The sequence below is a fragment of the Mastigoproctus giganteus genome, chromosome 5, assembly GCF_048544385.1.
Source record: "Mastigoproctus giganteus isolate SK-2022 chromosome 5, ASM4854438v1, whole genome shotgun sequence".
Taxonomy (NCBI): domain Eukaryota; kingdom Metazoa; phylum Arthropoda; class Arachnida; order Uropygi; family Thelyphonidae; genus Mastigoproctus; species Mastigoproctus giganteus.
Window position 1 is genome coordinate 84,285,664 of NC_143579.1, and position 25,381 is coordinate 84,311,044.

General features: G+C 38.5%; 1 protein-coding gene across 1 annotated transcript in view; it reads left to right on the forward strand.

The window, feature by feature from the left end:
• The window catches only part of LOC150085531 (gamma-aminobutyric acid receptor subunit alpha-6-like), a 122,839-nt gene extending 102,032 nt beyond the window's left edge, over window positions 1–20,807 (forward strand). The window contains exons 7-9 of the mRNA XM_090374590.1: window positions 15,479–15,625; window positions 17,271–17,512; window positions 20,475–20,807. Of these exons, the coding sequence (XP_090230716.1) occupies window positions 15,479–15,625; window positions 17,271–17,512; window positions 20,475–20,807 (722 nt within the window). The remainder of the gene's footprint in view (window positions 1–15,478; window positions 15,626–17,270; window positions 17,513–20,474) is intronic.
• Window positions 20,808–25,381: the final 4,574 nt, after the last annotated feature.

Genomic DNA, 25,381 nt, shown 5'->3' on the forward strand with positions numbered 1-25,381 from the left:
CATGGATTTCTCCCAGTTTTTGGTCATATTCCCCCCCCCCGGACAGCTTTTTCCGCTGCCTGATCATTGCAGCGTAGGCGTTCCTGGGATTGTTTGGTTGACCTCCTCATTTCGAAAGTGATGGCTTGGTGGTCCAGTCAGTTATGTAGTTGACATAGTGACATCACAGAGCGTTGAGGAAAATGCAGGACGGTTTAAGACCACAATACCGCTGTTTGTAAGAAACTCCTCCATGCGCTGGCCATTGCTGGAGCCTCTGCTGTGCCACATTTTAGGATCCTGACAGTACATGGATATTACGTAAAAATCACTTAGTGATGAGATATCTTCGTAACGGTCAGGTTGGGATTGCGCACGACCAAAACCGTCCAGGGCGTATCCACGTATGGCTCCTGGAGGAGCAGTATATCATAGTTGTCTGGGCGGCAACACGTGAAGCTCTTTGAACCAGTGGGATCCCCAGGTTATGGCTTGCCAGTTCAATGACTCATTTTTATTTGGCGAAGTTCCTCTCTGTTTCCATCTATTGTTGGAGCTACCTGAAAAATAAAATTGTGTGTGATTTCACTCTATCTACAGAGTCAGAGAGAGCTCGTGTGATCGCCAATTGGATTTTTGGCATAGAAGAAGAAATGCTCTTCCTCTCTGCCCCCATTACCTTCAAAGGTGCCAAAGTTGAATTTAGATCCCTCTAAAAAGATAATGGAAGGGAAAAGTAACAAAGTCAGGGACTTTAGTGAGTGCTTTACCAGGTGGAAGCACAAAGAGTGAGCAGGGTGTTCAGATACGAAGTTTTCCAGAGGTTGGGTTAAATGTGGATTTTGATTGCTTCCATGGGGACGTTAGTAGAAGTACTGGAATGAATTAATGTTCGCGAAAGCGATATTATAGTTATGTGTAAGGTGTATTTAGTGTCAGATGGCACCAGGGGTTTCCCCCATCTCCGTGTTGCTTTCATTGTGGGTGTACCAGTTCACTGGGAAATGCCAGAGATTTAAAAGTGTGTGGGCTTTGTATCTGTATGATGTCGTGTACCGTTGTTCATCTGGTCGTTTAGCCGCTGGACCCCTGCTGAGGCAGACCAGGAACCCAGTAGTTTTAGTTTCACTCTGGCAGGTCCTGCCACCTGAGATTTCAGAGGCTAGGACCTATAAAAAAAACGCGCGCGCTCTTTTATATGCACGTACGTACAGACAGATACATATATCCATCATCGTCGGTTTGATGATCGTTAGGTGAGGGGGATAATGCTTGCATAAGAATGGGCGAACAGGAATTTTGACATAATTAAGTTTTTGTGTGTGTGGGGGGGGGGTTAAGGCAGAAATATGGGGATGATAGAGTAGACAACCCCAGAAGTCAGTGAGGCATACCAATGCCTCACCGGCTCAGGGGAGGGAGTCCGATGAGCTGAAGAACAGATGTTCTTTGGTTATAATGGTTGTGGGCTGCGGCCATTTGGTTTCTCCTCGTCAACAGTGCCTGTGCGTAATCCGAGAAGGCTTTATACTCCTCCTTCGTGTCTAGGAGGTGATGTTCTTGTCCCTGTGGTGAGTAAAACACCACGTAAGTCTTCATAGAGCCTGCAGTCATACATTAGGTGCTGCCAGCTCTCCAGCCCCCAGCAAGTGCAAGTTGGATCAACCTGAATCCCAAGTAGAGACAGTTTGGCATTAATCGCTCTGTGTCTAGTTAAGAGGTACGTTGCTTGTAGACCTGGGGAGAACCAGTTGGGTAGAAATTTCTTTGTGATCTCTCCCTTTTGAAAGTTGCACCACCTTTCCTGCCATGCCTGCTGCAAGTGAGTTTGTATCCTCTTCTTTTTCACATTTCTGTTGCTGGTTAGGTCAATAGTGAACCCCAGAAAAGTCTGTGGGGTGCCTTTGTCTAGGTAGTATAGTAGGCCGCGTTGTATGATTTCTAAGTCCAGCGTGAGAGTGCCTGCGAGCACTTGCAGTTACCAACATTCAAGAGCAGAGAAGTCGTTATGATGTGTCTACAATCTATGACTGGTCTTGGCGCATTATAGCCTTAGCTGCTAATGCGCCAATAAAATCTAAACTACAATCTATGAACTTGTTACCAGATAGTAGAATACACAAGTGAGTTCAATAAAATAACTAAAGCTGCCTCTAACTATATATTGGACAAGTGGGTTGATATGGAGGTAATTACAACAGCTCTCCTTATTGACAATGAACGGCTAAAAGCTCGAATAGATGAATTAGAGGTTAAGTCAATAATAGATGAGGAAGCGGTAGGTAGAGATGAAAATAGTTAGTAATAAACAAGGACTAAATAATACTATTATTTTAAGAGCACAGAAAGATTCTCAGTTCAAATCTAGCCAGGAAATCATGGAGTTAGTTATTAATGAACTGAAGGGTGAACAGTGGGAAACAGACAATTCTGATGATCTAAATAGGATCTGAGGTTTTTGGTAATAAAGGTATCAAATATGATAAACTTAAATGAATGATCCTTCAATTTTGATTTGTATTCTAGAAACTTAAAAAGATTATGGTTTTGAACTTCAAGATGTCAAAGAGGGTGTTATGTTTAGATTTAATACAGGATCAAAAATAAAGTTGACTAATTGGATTATCCCCTAGGCTTTTGAAGTATCTATTTAAAAAAGACAGAATTTACTGCCAGCATAGAGACCAACAACCGTGTTTTGTAAATTGTAAAAGGAGGGGAAGGGATTATCTGCACTCAGTCAGAGGTGTGGAATATGTTAAGGCGTTAGAAATGGCAAGTATGAGGGTTCATTGTATTGCAGTTAAATGGACAACGGCCTAAGGTTTTTGCACAGGACAAATGGTGTGATATTCTATGTTTACAAGAACCATATGTAATGCAGATAGATCAGAAATTTAAAGTAGTAGGGTTTCCAGTTGATGTGACAGCAGAAAGACCAAAGGCTGCTATAGTAGTATTTAGCTACCATTTGAATATAATTGTTATTAGCAGTCTATGTTCAAGTACAGCTGTGTGCACAACTCAAATATAACTCTATTGCCCGTCGTTGAAAATGTGTTATTAAGAGTTGGCTATGGTAATGTTATATTTACAGTGTATTCTAGGGGAAAGATTTTTATAATCTCTAATAATTTACTATGATAAATGTTCCAAACCAACCTTTCACATTCAGTACAACCAATAGAGACCACAGGTCATTGTTATTTCATTTAAGACTAGGAGGGAAAGATTTGGGTAAGGAGCAACTTAAATTTTTGCATAAAAATATTAATTGAAAAAGTTCAGGCATTCCACTGATCTAGACTTTGGGAATAATAAGTATTTGACACTAAACATTTTGAATGCACTTTATGCGACCAAGAGAAGGAAATTGCTTTAAAAAATGACCTCAGTAAATTACGTATAGAAGTATTTCATTTAAGAAAACAATACCAAAAAGGCATAGATCTTGGAATGCAGCCGAAGCTAGTTATTTTAAAGAATTGTTTAGGAATAAAAGAAAGAAATATCATGAGGTCATTGGTATGTACAGTTGGAAATAGTGACCCATGGGGACTTTTATATAGATTGTCAAAGAACAAATTAACAACACAAGAGGTGTTCCATACAATTGAAACAATGGTGGAAATCAACACTGCTGTGTCCGATGAGAATGAGGAACAAACTTTGATCAGAACTTGTAATGCTGAATTGAGTTCAGTATTAAAACTCCAGGGTTGGAAATAGTACAATAGATTGTTACCCAAGTCTAGCTTTAAATATTTATTGGAATGAAATTACTAATCCAAAGGCCTTCAGGCCAATATCATTATTACCTAATCTTGGTAGATTGTTGTTCGGACGATTACAGCAATTACTGATAAATAGGAAAATTATGTTGTGTCATCTATTTGGTTTCAAGAAAAATGTCATTAATGCATTGCTAAATCATTTACGCAATTCAAGATTTAATTATGAATTAGCTCTATTTATAGAGGGCATTTGTATAAAGAGTTATTTGACCAACCGACAAATCACTGTTAGAACAGAGCATTTACTAGGGGATGCCCACAGTGGTCTGTTTTGGAATTTAGTTATAAATCAATGGTTATCAAGGAGAGTTGCTTTAATATATAGCTTTTGCTGATGATTTGGGCAGTCAAGGAGAATGTTAGAAGACAAAGTGGGGCGGATAACAAATTAAAGATTTCTGCAAGCAAAACGGTGATGATGTTATTAAAGGGAAATCTTGATTATAATTGGCCACCAACAGTAAAAATAAATAATAACCAATTCCACTGGTTCCTCAGACATCTGGGGATCATAAGTTAACTTCTTCGCCACATTTAATGAATAGGGTTGGTAAATTTAGGGCAAAATTATGTTGCTTGCTGTGAAGAACAGTGTTAACACATGCCTCTTGATTTGTATACCGAGCTTTCAGTTATTACATAAGGAGAGGAAGCTCATATTAAGAAAAATGTTGGATCTTAGGTGGAGGCTAGTATAACTGGTTCTATCCTAGTATGGAACTAACTGGGCATGGCTCGTTAAGAAGTAAATTATACTGTTTTGTTTGTGTAGATCTGAGGAAACTTGGAGTCACATATTATATTTGCCTTATACGCAACAATTGATTCAGGTGATACCTGATTTAAGTCCTGGCAATGAAACTCTTTGTCAAGCTAGTTTTCCATAAATGGATAGTAGTTGAATGATTTTTTTTTTTTTTTTTTTGCTGGCACCCTCTGGTCTAGCACTTCTACCGGAGGGTGCAGGATTTTTGTGCAGCTAGCACACACAGTTTTAATTCGTGCTCTCTATCTATGAATAAAGAACAGTGACAACAGGTGGATTTGGACACATGTCTAGGGGCCCTTTTTCCTGGGCGGCTCAGCAGTGAGACTTAGTGTTGTTTACAGTTTCGATAATGACTCCGGTGTTACGCGTTTGCCGTATTGATTTTATTCTTGCATTTTCCTAAGAGCGGTGGTGGTGTTATTAGTATTCCTCAGCACTTCTGAGTATGAATGGGGCGCGCTGTGGCATTTGATTGCCGCCACCCTGTGGTGTTGTACATGCTTGTCCACTGGCGGATAATTTCTGCTCGAAGCATTGACGAGATCCTACTGCTGTGTTCTGGGATGGTGGGATCAAGAACAGGTGTCTTATCCGCTTGTTTTGGATCTTCCATCGCTCATTTATATGTCCTGGTTGCTGTTGGGTGAGTAGCAAACTTCGGAAGATTAAGAAAGACACCGAGTTATAGCCTGAAACCCAGACCTATTGTCTTTAGTGTTGAATAAGCAAAAATAAAACTCACCAAGGTGATCCAACTTATTAGTTCTACAAATGGGACAAAGAGCATTCCGCAGATTTTACCACTGTGGAACGCTTTCGTGTAGTCAGGTTATATTTTCACGTCTCCTGAGAATTTTAAAGCACCTCTGTCTGTTTCTCATGCAAAGTCATATCCGGTCCTGATAGTGTTCATTTCAACATAACAGTTTTATGATTACTGAAATATTCCGAAGACGGCCAATAGGGTTGTTCAAGATATTTCTTTATCCAAAATTGGACCACGATGTACCTTTAAACTTTACATATATTCCCAGTAAAGTGTATTGGGGTCTCATGTATCGTTATTCTTCTGGTCAGTTAGCTTTGTTGTGGTGTCTGTTCTTGAGCGTATTTGCTAGGGAAAAGCATGATAGGACGCATCGAAGTGTTTTGATGCTGAACAACTGGAAAAGATACGAGGCGAAGTTGAACTGACGTTCTAGGAGCCGCCAGCTTTCATTCCATGCGCCCCCCCCCCCCAAGAACAGCGGGGATTGTTTAGTTTGACATTCAGGGCCCCATGACCGTATATGAAGTAGCGTTAAGAATTTTGATTACTTCATCAGTGCGCCGAGTCCACACAACTGAGCATATACCCGAAGAGGAAATATTCCTTAAATGTCCATTTTGAAAGAATCAGAAAATTTTTTCATGAAGATTAATATCACCATTATAGCTTTGGGAGGGGGGGGAGGGTAAATCTTTTTTGCGGTTTTTTGTTAGCTATTGAACCAAAGCATCTCCAGATGTTTGTGACTAGTGGTCCGTCGGAACTTCATGATCTTTAGGAGTTATTCAATTAAGCGGATCAGTGGTGTTGTTGTTGTTTTGGTTTTTAGGAGCATTAGCAGCTTAGGCCATATTGCTCCGGAATATGCGGTGGCCATTTCCTGACCTTTCCGCATCATCCGTAGTTGGTGGTGACGGGCTCGAACCCCGGTCTAATCAAGAAGCGTGTGCTACGCACTGCTGCTCCTTCCCACCTGGCTACGGAGGCGCCAATCAGTGGTGCAAACAGGATCTTGACCTGTGAGATCGATCAGTAACCCGGTTCGTATTAAGTTTTAGAAAATACTCCGTCAGGATCTTTGTCCTAGTAGTTGTTTTTTAGGCAATAAATATATGTACTACTTTCCACTCCACTAAACCTGAGAGGCTTATTCAAACATATAAATTTTTATATTAACAAATGTCTGTCCATTCACGGATGGTACAGTTGCAGTGTTCTTCTTCGTTGGGTGGAAGGACCGTGGTTCGAATCCGCACAAATTCATCCTCCCTTTTATTTTACATAATGAATATTTATGGTATCAAGCCAACTCCTCTTCTTAAATATGCGACAAGTTATTAATTTATATTATTCTTGGTCATTAATTAATAGCTATGACTTAACAAAAAAATATATTCATAAGGAATTTCTGCGAATTCGAACCACGGCATAAAAGTACCCTACAGGTATTGGTTAATATACAACCTTATATGTTTAAATTAGGTAAGAACTGAATATATCCCTCCACCCCTATTGAAGGATGACGGTTCTGCAAATGCATTCAACAATAATCTAAAACAGATTGATTGTGTAGTTCGCGTCACTCCTAGTTAAGCAAGGCATCAATCGAAAAAGCACTTTACATAACGACAGGCTGTCTTATTTAATTTTTAGTACTGGAAAGGCATTGTACATGCCTTTCCAGTACTAAAAAAAATTATCCTCCCATGGAGATGAGCTCACGCCCTATCTCAGCAATTGAATAACTATATATTAATCCATAAAGTGCTGTCTTAAAATTCATGTTAATTCTCATCTTGTTCCGATGACCCACTATTCACAAACACCTGGAGATTCATTTTTATAGCGAAATGCTCAACTTACGATATCAGCAATCCTAAGGTTCTCATATAACACGGCACCATCCTTGACTCTTCCCTATCTTACGAATATCTGTGTATTTCAAGCATAGATAACAAAACGAGACGTGGTCATTTAAGGAACATTTCATCTTCGCGAAATTTTAAATAAATGGACAGAGTACTGATGAATTGTAGAAGGTTGTTTCTGTACTTCAAGTTAAAACTTTCGGAAATAGTAGATTTAGATCAACATTTATTCATTTTGGGACTACAGCGTTCTATCACTGGTGTAGAGAAAAGGGGAGGGGCGCTGGCTAAGTATTGGAAGGCTGCTTGGATTTCCAGGTGACGGTGAGTTCATGCCGAATTTCCAAGGCGTTGAAAACATGGCGTTGCCATGTAACAATTTCTACTAGATTAGATGACCCTACTTGAACTCAACTATATATGGTTTTAGTAATGCTAGAATTATTTATTTTGGTCACGTGACCCTAAGGGCGGAAGCCAGCGTTCTCGAGCCTGAATATCGTTATTTATAAATGAGTCTAATTAAAATCTATAACTCAACTGGATTCGGACCATCAAAATGAATCCTTGGATTGTTCAGTGGATCTTGGTTCCTCTGGCCTTTCTGATGAGGGGGGGGGGGCAGGCTAACAAAGCAAGTAACTACTGAAATACAAGAGAATTGTCATCTTTATCATATATGCTCAAGCCACGAAGCTATACACTCCGACTCAGACCGTAAAATCAATAGAGGGTAAGCCCACAAAGCAGCAACACGTAATTCTGATTAAGGCGCAGGAGGGCAAACAAGAGATTAAAGTTAAATACATGCGAAAATACGACCCCTCAAGGTCAAATTACAAGAGTGCGGTTTGAAAGTTGGGCCAACTTTCAAAAATATTTCAAGTGATTTATAAAGTTCACAAAGATAGAAGATATCTATCATAAAAATTTAAAGGACTTTACGCTTGAGGATGTAAAAGAGCAAGTAAGCCCAATATAAATTGGATTTTAGAAGGCACTGGTACGATTCGTAGAATTTATCTAGGGTGGACATCTCACATGGTTAAGGATTATATCATAGTTCCCAGGGATATGGCCACAACTGTAAGAAGCGAAATGAGAACTGCGCCCACTCCTTCAAATATGACAAGAGTACTTAGCTGTTCGTTCAAAGACATTTTAGGGATAGAAACACGACATCTAGTACTTCCCAATCAACAGAAATCAGGTTTTTGCAGCTAAATTGCCAACAATCCATTTCAGTTACAAATTACTTATCAAAAGTGTCGCAAGAACATTTTAGTGAGGTTAAGGGTCTTCCTATTCGCTATAGAATAGTACAATCCAATCCAACTACGCTTAGAACTGGTGGAAATATCCATCTTAGATCCCAGTTTGGCCAAGTCAACGCTATCTCGTTATTGTCATGATGGATGCGAGTGCTGCAACTACAAATGAAAGACTTCTCGCATCTTCTGCTATTGGTCCGAGACTTTCCAAATGGAAGTTGCACATTAGCTGGTCTACTGACATACCAAGATTTTACACAAAGTGGGATAAATTTGACTCTGCACTTAAAGACTCCTTTACACAAGACCAAATAGAACAATTGACTACTCTCACTGCAAATGGAAAGGAAGCCCTACCATTTTCTGTGGTGGTCCTCAGAAACTATCATGAGGAAAAAAGCTTCGTGTGTGCACTCAGGGAAACAGTTCTCCCCGGGGGCTCGTTTACAGATTAATAAACCATATCTTGAGAACCCACCATGAATTTGAAGTTATTATTTATCAGAAAGATGTACGGATCCAAAATAGATAGACATTAGAGTGAAAAACGCATGTTATTCGGGTTCGCCTGATATTGCTATCCAGTCCATGCGTTCGGAAAAATAGTATTGAGGTGAAAGTGCTCAAGCGCGTATGGAAAACGGTCCATGTAGTTATTAGAACATTATTTAACTCTTGTCTTAATCAGGGTATTTTCCCTGCAATTTGGAAAGTTGCTAACTTAAGAAGCCAGAATCTGACCCGCTGTCATATGCCTATTGCGGGCAAAGCGCTTGAAAAAGTTATTGCGAGACGTATGTTACGAAAGGACTTTCTTCAACTGTACAGTTCAGTTTTACAAAGGGTAGAGGAACCGAAGATGCCATTGCTTCTCTTTTAGAGATATAGCGGGAAACTATGACTAAATATCTGCTCGGCCTTTGACACTCATTGGTGGAAAAGTGCCCGGGAGGATGTCTACACATATATACCGGTTGTTAATGAACTACTTTTCGCAGCGCTCACTTGATGTTAAGAGTATGCCCACAGGGGTCTATTCTTGGGCCCCTGTGCTGGAATTTAGTGTTCACTCATATGTAGATGAACTAACCATCTTTGTCCAAAGAAGTCTCTTGAAGATGTTGCCAACCGGGTACTGCAGGTTAGACAGAGGACGTCCCTTTAAATAAAATATAAAGGACAAGCTATTAAATACAGTTCAACCACAAAATACTTCGGAATTATTTTGGATGGTGGTGTGAAGTTTATACCCCTAGAAAAATGCAAGTCATTATTATCTAGATTGAGACAAGTAACACGACAAGAGGGGGGGGGGAGGGCCTTAAAGGTCACTCACTGAGATTGTATTATAACTGCATTTTCCAGTCCATTATCACATATGTGCTGGGGATATAGGACAACCAAGTGTGCTATTGCAAGCACGGCGTGCTGCTCGTCTTATGTTATCGGCAGCTTTGCAGATCCTGACGAGAAGGATGTCAATACAATATTAGGTCCAGTATAGATATTTGAGATACCACCTGAAAAAGGCACACCTACTTCTCTTGATAAAGTGGAACTTGACCTGAGTGTTCCAATAACAGCCGAAAAGGAAAGATTGCGCACTATTTATGTTAATAAGTGGCAGGCTGACTGGTCTGTATCGGAGACAGAAAAGGGAACTATTGTGGTTTGCTCCTGGACTATATGGAACGTGCCTTTTGTCAGGTCACGGCAGTCTCAAAAGCAAGCTTTATAAACTTGGACTGTCATTATTATACCGACTTACGGAATGAACTAGAACTCATTACTGGTTCCTATCACAAAATGCATTTGAAACTTTTAACTTATTTGCAATACGAGCATTTAAACGACGAGAGCTGCTGCCCTGAGATAATCTGGATCAAGAGGAAGACTTGAACAAGGACTGCTATCTAGAAAGAATTGACTAATATAAAGGATTTCCAAATATCATTACATCTCTATGTCTTCTTATAAGAAGAACTGGTACTACTACGTAAGCTGACAAGTAGCCTAAAAGCTTCAGCTGTGCCCTAACATTGGAATTAAGGATTGCTACAACTAGCGAACCTCCTCCTGCTTGTAGAGTTCTGATATGCCTTTGCTCCAAGAGGATCTCCTATCAAACTATAGGAGTATAAAGAAATCTTCAACGTTGGAAGAGTTACCCTTCAAGCTGAAGGATTTATTGAGGACGCTCCTCGACATCTGGTCACAGGATAGGAATTGCTAATCCTAATTTAGAATAGAATTACACCACGACATGTGGCTTCTACAAAGGCTGAAAATTGCCTCTCCACCCCCTCTTAACTTCCCATGTTAGTCTATACCGGAACAGACTAACATGAAGGTAGTAGATCATGGCCGCTTCCCAGGTACCGGCACACTACATCATAACATTTACACACCCAACATAAGGAGTATAATAGCAGCTAATGGGGGGAAACCCTGGGGTCCGCCACAACAACACGAATATTCCCCTAAGGGGGGGGGGGCTGGTGCTACATACATATCTCGAACAAAATATATGCGCTACATTTATTGTTGATTATGAAATGGTTTCTTTATTCATCCCATAGAACTGAGTGCACTTCGGAATACTTAGATAATCATAAACATTATCAGGACCAAGTATGACTTTTCATGCCAATAGCCACAAGCATTTTAAGATCCAATAAATTAAAATAAAACCATTAGTATCTTTCCAAATTCATAGAAGCATGTTACTTAATGCAAAGCGATATTTCTGGGAAGGAGAAAGAGGTTCTTTTAAAACGAACTTAAATTTCATTGACAGGGAAGAAAAAAAAACATTTATCAGGAGACATGACTATTGAACGTTTGTACAGGCCCAGTTATAAAGTGGTAACACCTGAGTTCGAATCCTGCCTAATTTTTTTTTGACTCTTTCTACTTTGCTAAATTAGTCGGTTTCAGGCACTCCAGATTCATCGAATGGAGGAACCTTTTGTAAAATATTACATGAGCTTACCTTTACACATGATGCTCCTGGTTTCAGAATGATTCCAAGAAGACATCAATCACCTGTTGGAAAAAAAATTTGCAATGTATTTCGATTATTAATTTTAAAATGATCATAAAAGATTTCAAATTTAGACTCAGTACCCAGTGCCTTTTACCTACTACTTAAAAATTTACAACTACAATCCAGCCTGATTGTTTTCTTAATATCTATGAACAGATAAATTTGTTATAAACGGCTTCATACAAACTGGACGTATGCCATTGTTCATTCGATTCCAACAGGTTACACAAAGTATTGCATTACTATATAAATCGAAATTCCTCATGAAGTAATATTTTTAAAATGAAAACACTTCTTTCACGCCATACAAGCATTGTAAATGGTTTAACTACAACTCTGATATGGAGAAGAAATAATTGAGGTCATTCTAGCTTTGTTTCCAAATTGTTTTGCATTACGGGGTCTACATTATACTGAACAGTGACCACGCTGCCATATGAGGACAGAGAAGTTGCGCGATTCTTTGAACGAAAAATTATCAAGCATTGGGGACCACTTGCTAACTTAAATCCGTTGGGCATTTTTCCTACTGGATTGCAGGGGGAATCACGGTGAAATTGAAGAAGTTATTGTATATTCATTGCTACATTACGGTATCGAACTAACCTATTCCCCTTCGTATGGGCAAACAGACCACTGACGCATTCAATTGGAAAAGGATGGCTGCGCTCAAATTTTCTTTAAGCCAGAGAGTAACGAATTTCTACTTGATGTTGTTTAGACGTGGGAAATTTTAATACATTCAAGAAATGATGGGTGGAGGGGCTTACGCTGAATAATCTTCTTTCCACTATACTTTACAGCAGGGCTGTCCAACATGGCACCCACAAAATTTTTTTCAGAACGCAGTTTCGAGGAAATTCTACCGATTTCTAAAATAATAAGCTGTCTTCAAAATTAACAGATAGAATCAACTGTGCATATTTTGCTATACGACTACGAGGGGGGGTATCAAAAATTTCGTACCCTTACCTAGAAAGGTGGAACTTTAATCCTTTTCTGTGTACAGTAACACATTTCTACCATCTGTGGATCAGTTGTTTAATGCCTTGATCATGGATGTCCGCACTTTTGCCTGAGACGAATCAAAGCTGCGTCCACGCAGTGGTTTCTCAAAACAAGAAGGGTGGGTGCTGCAGTAGTTCCAAGCCGGTGCATTGTCTAAAATTCCTATAGTATTCTCCGGTAAGTGTGGAATCACGAAGTAGATAATCCCTTTTCTGTCCCAAAACAAGACAACATCACCTTCGCAAATAGAGTGGGAAGGAGGTGTACTTCCACTGCTTTGCCATGTCTTTAGTCTCCTGATCATACTGGTACACATAGCATTCGTCAACAAACGATCAAAAAAGTTTTCAACATCTGTATTACACAAATCCAACAGTTGGCAAGATGGTCATGAAAAATGCTGTGGGCAGACCCTTGACCACTTCTCCAATCATAATGAAATTTCACATGTTACTTATTGAATATTTAGACAACTCCCTATTAATGTTTTATCTAGGTCTGAGTATGAACTTTTTGATATCCCCTCGTATAAGAAAATAATAAAAGAAACAATGAAGTGTGTATACAGCTATTCTTATTTGGGGGGGGGGCGGGGGACTCCATTTCTTAAAAATATAGAAAAGCTAGCCTACTGTAAATGAATAACCTCATCGCAATCCTCCTACCTAATATAATCAAAACAGAATAATAATAATCGTTAAACTATTTATTTATTAGCCATAAAAATCGACACGCAGAAAATTGTTTTATAATTATGATAATGTAAATCAGAACCAATATTCCAGAAGAATAAATTAAAGCCATTAGTCCTATTAATTTACGATATTCTTCTGAAACAGCGATCATACTGTACTCCGGGTCCAGTGCAATGTCACGAGGCTTCACTATAAAACCAGTTTATCAGCGAGCGTACGTATGGTCCACGGTGGCACAGTTGTAACGTGCTTGTTCGCCGAGTGGAAGGAGCTGGGTTCGAATCCAGCCGAAGGCGTTAGGAAGTTTTTCCTGCCTCTTCTCACTCGGTGCTGAGTTAGTCGATCTCAGGCCGTGGAGTGAGGTTTCCTCCGGGTACTCCGGTTTCCCCTCACCAACCCAAAATCGACCGAAGGACACACACAGGTACAGACCCGAACACGAATTCCTTGAATCTTCAATACACCCGTTTTTAGGGTGCATTGAACTTTCAAGGAATTTTCCGAGGAACTATCCCCGCCCGGGAGAGGGTAGTTCCTTGTTCTTCTCATATATTTTCTTTACTCAAATGAACTGTAACAAAAAATTTCCTGACACCGACTAATAAAGTCGAGCAGTAATGTTAATAAAAATTACTAAAATTAGAGAACTGGGTATTATTAATTAATGGCACCTGAAAGCTGCATTTTATTATTATTTTTTTTTTCATATTAATACCAAGTATCCGTGAATTCAATTTTAAAAAATACTGAATATGTGAACATAAAATGCAGCTTTCAGGTGCCTTGAGCAAATGCGTAGTATTGTAATTTCAGTCCGGAAGAATTTCTAACAGTTTTATCATCCTAATATACTACACAATAAATTGAAAGGATATTTGAAAAAACATATTAAAAATATTATTTTTTCATAATCTCTATATTAGAAAGTTGAATATCTAAGCACGCTCAATCAAAAATTCCTCGCGTCATTGGCCCGCCAAGTCTTGTTGGTCCATAGCATCAATGAGCCTCCTCCAACCGCTGGATGTTATTTGATTATTGGTCCAATCTCGATACACAGTCGAACGTCACAGCCCCAGCAGGGTTTCAGTATCCAAGATACTCATATCTGTGCCAACAACCATGCCACTCTCAAAATCCCTTAAATCTTTCGCTTTGTCCATTCTCGCACTGAATTGCACACCTGTCCATCTGATTTATTTCGCACGGTCAAGTGCGAAACAAATCAGTCGCAAATTACGAAACGACCGATGACCCTTCAGTTTAGAATCAATAATATTGGATTTAATATACTCTATCACACACGGTTTAATTACAGTAAAGCGTCATTATAACACAATTACTGAAGCACCCAGATGGGTAAGGTACTATAAATAGAGGTGGATGAAAGCTCAGACGAAGGGTCTATTGTATTTTTTTTCTTGTGAAATGGCCATACGTTGCGAACAGATGCACTGTTTCAATGGGTAGCATTATGTTTGAATAGGTATCCATGGTAATCGTGCTTGGCAGTTCCTTTTTGACTCTTTCTAGCCAGAATTCGCACAGTTTGCTTGCATTCTATATACTCCATATCGTCAGGGTATCAAACATTTCCATTGCGTTTGAAAGGAAGACTCTGCTTGGCCGTTTAGCTTATTAACCGTGCCGTGGAGAGGTAGGCAAGATCTCTGTAGATGCTTTGCTTTTAAACTTGATTTTCAATGACTTTTTGGAGCTTCGGCTATTCCAGCAATAAGCTGAGACAGAGTATATGTTCCTTGTGATTATTAAGTACTTCCATGGAAAGATATAGAGGTGATGGCCTTTTCCGCAACTCTGTTCAGCCAATCACGATGTAAGTTTTCAAATAGTAAGAGAGACCGAATCATATTGCAATGATATGTTGTGCAGTGGCAACCGATTTCTAATTCCAACCAGCCTTTTTTTTATTCCTTGTGACCTACAATGCGAAATATATTCTGCCTTGTTGCGGATCCTCATCCCACATGAGGCTAATGTTCATCTGGTGTGTACTTTCAGCTCTGTTTTAATTTGCCTATTGAGAATCGACGTTTGTGCTTATTTCATTGAGTCCAAGTGAACCCCAGTTGCATCCATACAGCACATCTTTTCTTCGCGCACACTCTTTGTGCGCGAAGAAAATACTCCAATACAGCTGCAGAAAGCTCGGTGGATAGATCTACTCTGAAATTACCTAACATTCATTTATTTATAAACAACCACAAATTTGCCACTATTTCATGTAACAAAATGTAATATTTTTACTGCAGGTGCAGGCTCTTCCCTTTTAGTTCGCTTCATCCTTAGAAGAAGAAGAGGTTACTTCATTTTACAAATCTATGCTCCGTGTGCCATGATAGTAGGGGCATCTTGGGTTTCTTTTTGGATTAATCGAAATGACGCTGCTGGTCGGGTTGCAGTCGGTAAGTATTCTAATTTCTCTTAGTCTTGCCTCTAAATGTGCAGGTTTTTAATATGATAAAATATTGATGTTGATAGTGAAGTTTTACAGTGGAAACTTGTTGTTCCCTAATTAAATCTAAGATGCTTGAAAGACGAAAATTCAGTCAAGAAAGTAATCATGGACACATCATTGATTACCAAGATATGAGGGAAACTCAATAAAAAAATCCACTCAGAATACTTTCCTAGGAGCTGATTCTATTCAGACTAGAATCAGTCTCGTGGAGATCTGGCTACGAGGGGATTTTACTACAACATTTCCCTTCGCAATCTACATAAAATTGCCTTCATTGGGAAGGTTGTTTTAACACATAATCCATCCTATATTGAGGTTCTTGAAGGGTCCAAAGACGGGCAAACTGCATGGTGATGTGTGTAAAGGGGCAATCGCATGAGAAAAAACTTCAATTATGTGGGCTACTCAGCTTGGCCATCCTGAGAAGTAGATTAAAGTCTATAAGGCTCTGGAATGAATGTAGGCCAAAATTTTCACTGTTATAAAGGATTACAGAACTAATAAGTGGTCACAAATTGAAATTACGAGGAAGAGGTTTAGATTGGATTATATGAAGTTTTATTTTAGCCAGCGAGTTGGTGATTACTGGAATAAATTGCCTCCGTGGGCAGTTGAGGCTGACACTTTGAAGAAATTCAAAGGTCAACTGGAAGATTTACCTACGTATGGAGGGAGCACTTAAATTAGTCTATTTGCTTTTATCTCTCTCATAATTTTATAAATCGCTGTAGGCTAACAACGCAACTCATTCAAAAATTAAACGTAATGTCCAAATTCCTGAACTAAGATTCACATCTATTTCTGTATGGATTTCTGCTTTATTTAAACATAAACAGTTATGTATGGCTTGACCTTCATTTTCGTTATCCCTTTGGTAACGCTCACGACAAGTATCTAATTTAGTTGTCATTTTCAAAGTTTTCATCGTAATCTTTCGGTATTTTTCTCGTTGTTGTTTTCCATTGCGTCATTCTGTCGCTACCAAAGAATCCTGTTCAATATTCAAGAAGATAAACTAAATTCCTCGTCCTACTTTCTCCGTTTTTCCTTCTGTTTTCTGGAGTTCAAAATGGACGTTCAAGGGGAAGTTTAGCAGCTGTTGGTGATGAGTTATCCGTCGTCAACTGCAGCTGTTAACGTCCGTACACTTGATAAGGATATCTGAAGTCATTGCCGTTTTTAGTGGCTTCGATTCACAGCAGATAATTGAGACCTGTACAAGGTAACTTGGTGAAATATAGCTGTCAAAAAAGGCTCTTAAAATTAAAATATGAGCGAAAATCTTTTTCTTTTGACGTCATATTTTTATTCTCTACGTAATGGGGATGTTAAAAATGACGTATTAAGCTAATGGTTAACGTGCACGCTTCGTTCTAAACCACCGTTAGGGATAACTAGATAATTAAAGGGCGCCATTTTGAGAGCAGCTCCTCCAACGGGTAAAATTAATAATACACAATGTTTGTTAGGGGAAGTCGAGTGGCCCTAATTTCTCTCCCCTTATTATAAATTACTGAACTTGCAAGTATGTAAATAGTACCAAAACTGTGTTGCGTCTAGGTTCATCCAGCGCCTTTGTATATTTACAGGAGCTACCACCGTGCTAACATTAGTAACCATGGGGTTCGGAGGAAGGGCTGCTTTACCCCGTGTGACGTATGCTACAGCGCTCGACTGGTTCGTCATTATGTGTTTCACTTTTGTGTTTGCAGCAATGGTGGAATATGCTTGCGTGAACTTTGTTGATCGGCAGGATGCCCATGCGATTCAGAAAAGAATAGATCAAAGAAAGAGAATGGAAGAAAAAGAAGAGGAAAGCAATGATTTAAAAGTAAGTAAGAAGTTTTGTTTGTGTTCATTTCTCAGAAGTCATTAAATGATAATCTTAAATTGGACTATTAAAATAGTGACTTTTTAGTGTAAATGGCCGTTGCAATGTTGTCTTTCCCCGACTAGGGTCAGGGTTCAAAGATGCAATACCTCCCACACTTGCTTGAATCAAATGTTGCACCCTCACTTCGGCTCGATAATCTGTTCCTAAAGCTGCGTTAGGAATCCTCTTGAAAACCTCCACTTAGTTGGCTAACTGGACACGGGTCCTTCAATGCTAAGCTCACCGAAATAGGTATATCTAACAACCCTCTCTGCCACTGTGTAGTCGAAGAAAATTAGGAACATGTTCTCTACGATTGTCACCTTTATCATCCACCCAGAAGCCGCATGCTCACACAACTAGTGTCCCTCCCACGCGGTGAAGAATTCCTCTTTCTCACTGAAGATGAACAACTGACTGTATTGAACACCAGAAGGAACTACCAACCACAGCTTCACCCACCATAAATAGCTCAATGTATGAAATTACCAAATGAATCAACATTGTATTGTCATGTGCTAAATGGCGACCGTACTTTTCTGGCACTCTAGCACAGCAATACGTTCATCATTTACTTCCACCAGCCCTGTGTGGGCTCTCAGGGCTGGGAGTTTCCAACTGTTTTCCCTGTCGCCTCGTTCATCTGAAGGACGCCTTCCTTCTAGATTCTTCTCACTTTTTTTTTTCGTTGGGAGCCTCCAGAAAACCCAGGCAATTCTGGGGCAACCTAGCCAGAGTCCGATCCCTACTACCTGGCTCATCTCCAAGAGGTACTGGACAGGCAAAGTGGGGTCCCACTACAGGACCCCCACGTTGCCCGTCTTCTTCAAAAATTTGGGGGAAGCCAGATGAACAACACACTAACTCACACCATCTAGCATTTACAAAGTTTTGCATTCTCTACAGAGTAACAGACGCGTAGTTGGGGTAAACCCCCGGGGACGCCTGAAAAATTACGCTATACACTTATCTAGTTGCACTCAGATTCAGTCCGAAAATGATGTCTGCAGCAATGGTTTTTGATCTCTGGATGGCACATCTATGTCTATTTCTCCAATCATAGTTCGTGAAATCTTGGTAATTTTATCGATGGAAATTTTCGTTTTGCATTATCCAGTCCAGGTGACTTCTAAAAACATAAATATTATTAGAACATCATGGATAAGGCCATTTTATGTGGAAAAAAAAAGTTTCAAGCTGTTATAGCAACTGTTGAACGTTTGCTTTCTTTGGATATCAGCTGTCCAATTTTGCCAAGCGAACAGAAAGTTTAACGGCAGTTAGTTTCTTGAACATGTCCCCGACGCTGTAAAAAGGTGCGCATAGAAATCTGCTGACTGATTCAAGAGCACAAAATGAGCTTGTGCCGGAATCAACACCGAGGTACATCAAGTGCCAAGTGCGAGCTTCTGCAACCAACCATTTGGTGGCTGGTATCAATTTCATTGCTTTCCGAACACCCATCCATTTTCTTGAACTTCTCGTGCGTAATCAATGAGGAAGATTTCAAAAAAGAATCAGAGATGGAATATTCTCCTTTGTTTTCCTCATCACCAAATGCAGAGTTACTCATACTAAGTATTGCATGTTACTTCCAATCTTAAATTTGCTCTTTCGGCTATTTAACCCCACAAAAATATTCACATCCGGCTCGAGAACTACCCCAAACCTTCAGCTTGTTGGGCACCATGAAAGCCGAAATAAGCACAGCAGCTAAATATCTCGTTCCTTTACTTGAATTCCTGAACAACTCGCATAACCAAGCAAATTGGTATGTATTATTTCCACAAAGGATATAATGTTATTAGAAACCTCCAGTAGCATCATCTCGAAATCCTCTTAAAATTTGGCATACAGATAGATGCTGTATAAAAAATTAACTGCAAGACAAAAAAATCAGATATCTGAATTCGTATAACACATGTTTTATAAATTTTGATTATTTAAAGTATCTATCCGTATCTAAAATTTTATTTTCACAGATGAAGGGGAGAGTTCGACATTATTGAAAGTTTCCTTGTCAGATCCATGGGTGCTTATTCTAATAAACTCTTTGGAAGTGTTTTTAGTTCCAAACCAACGTTTCCCAGTCCCTGAAATGGAAAAGAAATGTTCGAAACTTAATATTCTTTCTTCTGTAGCTGGAATATTTACAACGCAAATTTCATTCGCAGTACACAACCGTCGCAACTGATTTTGCTGAAAATTTTTCACCTCTTCGTGATGTAGAGAACGTTCCTGCTTAGCGTCCTACATCTGCGTTTCTCTACGTCTGGATGTGTTTATCTACCTTTATCACAAACATCTGCAATCAGAAAACCCCAACAGTATCTCGAGTTTGTATTGTGTCGCCCAAACTAAACTTGCGCTACAAGCATTGTACTTTGTACACACACGATGCTGTTACAATCACAGTTATCGGTTTGTCTCCTGGAAGCTCCTGCACGCAAATAACATGACTAGAAGCATGTTAAAGAGCTTCAATCTTTCTTAACAAAAGAATGTTCCACTTTTTCTTTGATACGAAGAAATAAATAGTTTTAATCCTTCCATAATTGATGATGATGTAACCAATACGATTAGAATTTAACATATGACAGTGTAATTCTTCAAAAAATTAATATTACCCAAACATAACATTGAAAAGAATAATTTAATAAAGCAATTTCAACTTACAGTTTTGATATTATCTGATGTGTACTTTAAAGTTTGTTAAAAATCGCTCAAAGCTTAATATTAATTTTAATTAAATATTTAAAAATTGATATTGGGTATTCATATAACCATGTTTAATGCATGAAGAATCGTCACTCTGTGAATTATTTGATTTCATGATAGATAAAGCCTCAAATACAGTGTACTATATATACATTATTGTTAGTACATCTTCTCACCTTTTCTTTTGTTTTATGATTTTTAGGATGGGGAGCTTAACCAAACCGAACCCTGTATTGATAACACCAACGTAAAAGTGAAAATTGAAGAGACTGATGAGAAATCAAGATTCATGAGGTACACTAAGAGATTCAAAACACGATTCAGGAAGAAATTCCGAAGAAGGAGGTACAGAGAGTTTGCCGACTTTCCGGACGTTGATGTGTTGAGTTTCTCTCTCCTGGAAAGAGGAGGAAAAATTGACGAGTACTCAAGAATAGTGTTTCCAGTAACTTTTACGGCTCTTAATATTCTCTACTGGACGTTATACTTGTATATAATAGACGATGAAATTCCAGTAGATCCCACACCACTATAGAAACCACCGTTCATGGAAATTTGCTCCTGCAATAACGCTATATTTATATTATCTGTACATTTATGACATTGAAGAGGAATGGTCCCAAGCTGACAATTGCAAAAATTATGGAAGAAACTGGTTGCCACTGTAGATACTGCAACGACTTTACTAATGCCATTCTCATATACGAGGACAGGATTCAAATTTTTTATTACTATGTTATCTTGTGTGATAGGACTTTGAACTTCCAGTGCCAAGAACTGGAATGACAGTTGAAATAGAAATATTCTGACTTCTACAAGGGTAGATAACCTAGATTTTTTCTTACAAAACACGAACGATTACCTATTGCGAAGTTACTGAAAAACATGATTAAAATTTGCAGGAGTGCGTACCGTACCATGGTTTGTATATTTCATCTCTTGTTTCAAAATGGCCGACAAAAGCGTCATCTATTAGTGGTTTATTGTAGTGTTTGTACTGAACAATTCAACAGAACGCCAGTTCCGGTGCGCTAAAATGGAAGATCTTAGTTGTTGAATCATTATCGCTAGAGACCACCAATTTAGTTTTATATGACTTAGAATCATTCATTTACTACTTTGCAATTGCAAAATTACTTACATGCAGTTCAAAGATGTTTGCTGATATTGTTTTGATTTAATTCCAGTCTTCCAAAAATAATTCGCGTGTATCATCAATGACTCAAGACAACTATTGTATATTTTATAAACTTGCATCTTTTGACAACAGGTTCCGTGCAGCCCTTAGGATGTAGTAGAAGGGTGTAAAAACGAAAATTCATCTCTTCAGGTTGACTGCTCTTTCTTGTTGCATGTTAATCGACCACTAATCACTATATGCACAAAGAAGGCTTCATCGATGTCTTTCCCTCTTCTATCATATTAAACACAAAACTCGCCCTGATTGGTTTTTATCACTTCTTACGCAAATTGAACATTCTAAAGATATAACATGTCCGTTATCTGATGTAGCTAATGCATTAAGGTGCTCCTACTAAAAATCATTCTGTACATCTTTGTATTACTACGAGGAACAGGTATCCAGTCAATTATTCGCCGGTGAAATTAGACAAAGCAAGTCTTTGGAAGCCAAAGTATTGAGACAGTATGATTCATAAAGCATTCGGCGAGTCTGCACTGGTAAAAACAACCCAGAGAGATAAATATATATTTATATATTCTAATCTTTATGTAGAAACAAAATTTATTTTATCCAGTTATTCAGAGAGCAACATTAAAATAAAATTTAAGTAGAAAAGTTGCATAGTGAAAAGCAGTCATAGACATGGCTAATGATCAGAGCTACAATATTTAAATTCTGCTGCCTACAACACTCTTCATAGTAATTCAGAATTAAGAAAAACATTTTAAAATTGAGTATTGCAATTATTTGCGTTAACTGTTTCTCTCTATATCTATCAGTGACCACTTTTAGAGGCATCCCTAGGTTTGGGGAATAATTTATTTTCATTTATGTATCTGTCGACTCAAATTATCCATATGTAAAACTTGAAATAAAATTTATCCATCCATCATTTTTATTTGAAGACATTGTAACAGTTGCTCCTTCGTTTCATTATTTTTTTATGTTAAGAACTTGCTAATTAATTACGTGCTCGCATTTTTGATGAAATGTATTGCGTTTTATAATTCATCCAGCTTTTAAAATAAAAAGAATCCAAAGTATATGGAAATTTTAATATTATTAAATTTCTTCTTGCATTATAAGAAATGCGATATCTTTCTTAAAAGTTTATAAATAAACCTAACAGCGAATACTTTAGGAAGTGCAAACGTGGCTGTTTCCGAATACAAGGAAAGAAAAAAAATAAGAAAGTTTCTTTAAAAAATATCCTTCAGCTATTCAAAAAATGAATACAACCAAGTACTGGGGGAAAAAATAAAAATACGTAGAGTTTTTTTTCCCTTCCACTTAATAGTTGTTCAAAGTTCCACGAGTTTTTGTCAAACGATTCGTTTTATGTCTTTCCGGTTCACGTTTCTCACGTTCTCATTAACAGTTTCCATGGAAACGATCAAACTAGTGACGTTTCCCGGCGGATATCATTGATGCCTAGTGAGTTCCTTTATTTGTGTTTTCGAGCAGAACACAAAAATTAGCTACTTCACCTAGTTCAATTCATTGTGTCTTCCCATCATTTTGACAGTTACAACACCCTATCACCTCTGTCCAATTTGCAGATTGTGTTTCATCCGGTTAGCACAGATGGAAATCAATTATCGCTAATTGTTGTGTGCTGTAAATCATTGAAAATATATTTCGCTTTACAAGGGTTTAAGTATTATTACAGAGATCGATTTTAGTCAAAATACACTGGGAGTCACTGAAGCTCTGTCTGGTGGTTTTATTCACCAATAGGATCTAAAATCAACAAAATAAAAACTACCGGTCTTTAATTTATAAGATTTAATGAACAGATAATCATGGTTTATCATCTATTTGTTTTTACCGGTATCTTTAAATCACCAATGGACATTCATTAATGCTGCAGGTGATTCAGATGTAGTCCAATACCAATTTACAACATTAACACTAGGACGTCAGAGCAAAGTTCCGTAGCAACTGCTATTCAAACATCGACTGACCACCACTCCCTCATCGCTCTAGTATTAACCGACAAAATCGTCAGATTTTCAACAGAAAAAAACTCAATTTTTTTGGACACATAGCAAGGAGGGAAACTTTCTGGTGAAGAATATAATGGAAGAGGAAGAACTGCAACTAGGTGGAAGGATGGGATCAGTGAACTTCTGGGCGTGACAATTTGCTTTTCCGCTCGTAGAGCACAAGATCAATGCAGTTGGCGGAATTTGTTGGTGTCCATAACAGTTCCTAAGGAAGCTATGACTGGAAGGGATTTCAAACAAAATACTGCTCTGCTTATTTTTATACAGCAATAATAATACTCCAATATTTTAACACAGGAAGTTATAATACAATACCGTACTTGCTGGTATAATTATCCTTTACGTAATTCTACATAGGAAAATAATTGTGCGTGTGATTTAGGATGGCAACCTAGTATGTCTTAATAGGATCATAAAAAGTAAGTAACGGAGTCAAAATGTTTTTAGAACTTTTGAAACAGCCACCAAAATTCGTGGTACTTGTGTTTCTTATCATGTCTTAGTACACTGGGGTCAACTGGTCAGGACAAATATAATCGGTTTGCAGAGACTAAAAAAAATCCAGCCGCAACTTTTCTATGTCCATTTGAATCTTTATTCTCTAGGTAATTTTCGCATTTTGAATGCAAAATTCTTCGGAATTTTGTATACAATTCAATGCGAACAGGCACAGGCGACCGTCGGTGGCGATTTGTTTCAAAAGTTTCGAAACCTTTCGATTCTAGTGCTTACTTTTTATGACCCCATCCTAAAAAATAGAATAATTCTCTAAACAATATGCTAGCATTTCAAAGCCTTAGTTGCTTTGGTCCTTAACATACACCTAACTTAACACACCTCTGATGTACTGAAAAAAGTCCTCTCTGTAAGCGTCTATATAAGAATGATGCGGAAAATCGTCTCCTTACTATAGCAAAGAGACGTTGATGATTTAAATTTTCCTTGAATTCTGCAGGGAAATTTTAACAAACGTGATTACGCAATCACCTTATAGTGGTTTTTACAACAGTGTGCAAAATAAGAGTTACACTGGTGTTCAAAGAAAGTGCATCACCTAGAAATTTCACATTTTAACCCTTTTCGCGATGGTATGTTACATTAATGACTGGAATCACAAAAGATATTTATTAATAGTTAAGGCAAAGCTAAGTAATATACGACAAATGCTCTCAAAATATTCCAAAATGAGCATTTGCAACCATTATACAACAGTTTTGCTAAAAACGACAATTATGGCTAAAATGTTATCTGAAGCCCCCAATTTGCTTCAGTTTATCATTTTAAATGAAAAACAAAATGAAAAGTTCACCAGGTGCAAACTACTATTTAGTTGAACCCCCCTCTGGCCCTGATGACAGCAGCGCACCGTCTAGGCATTGATAAGATCAATTTCTGAAGATAATCAACTGATAGTTCGTGGTTCCAAACACGAATTGAATTATGAAGTTCACGACGGGTCTTTGGTTTCTTTCTAGCAACTGCACATTCCACACGATGCCAACAGTTCCCTATAGGATTCAGATCCGGGCTGTTTCCTCGCCAGCTAACAGTTGTAATGGACCGTTCTTCCAACCATTTTTTCGCCTGTAACAAATGTAAACACATTACTGTCGAACCTCTAATGCAGAAATGAAGCTAAAGTAGTGAAGAAGAGTGCAAGTAGGCACTTCTGTAGTGCCTACTTATACTTTTCGCCCCAGCACAAGGAGCAGAGTCGTCTTGAAAGATGCAGTTCCTTGGCAGGTTGGAATGGTCTCTAATGGTTGGCAGCAATTTGCCTTCCACGGTAGCCAGGTATCCATTGGCATTTACGGAACCTTTTATAACCTGCAGGTGATACGAAATGCACCCCCATATCATTTGCCCGTATTGCTCCGGGGATATGCGGTGGTCATTCCCTGACCTTTCCACATCTTCCGT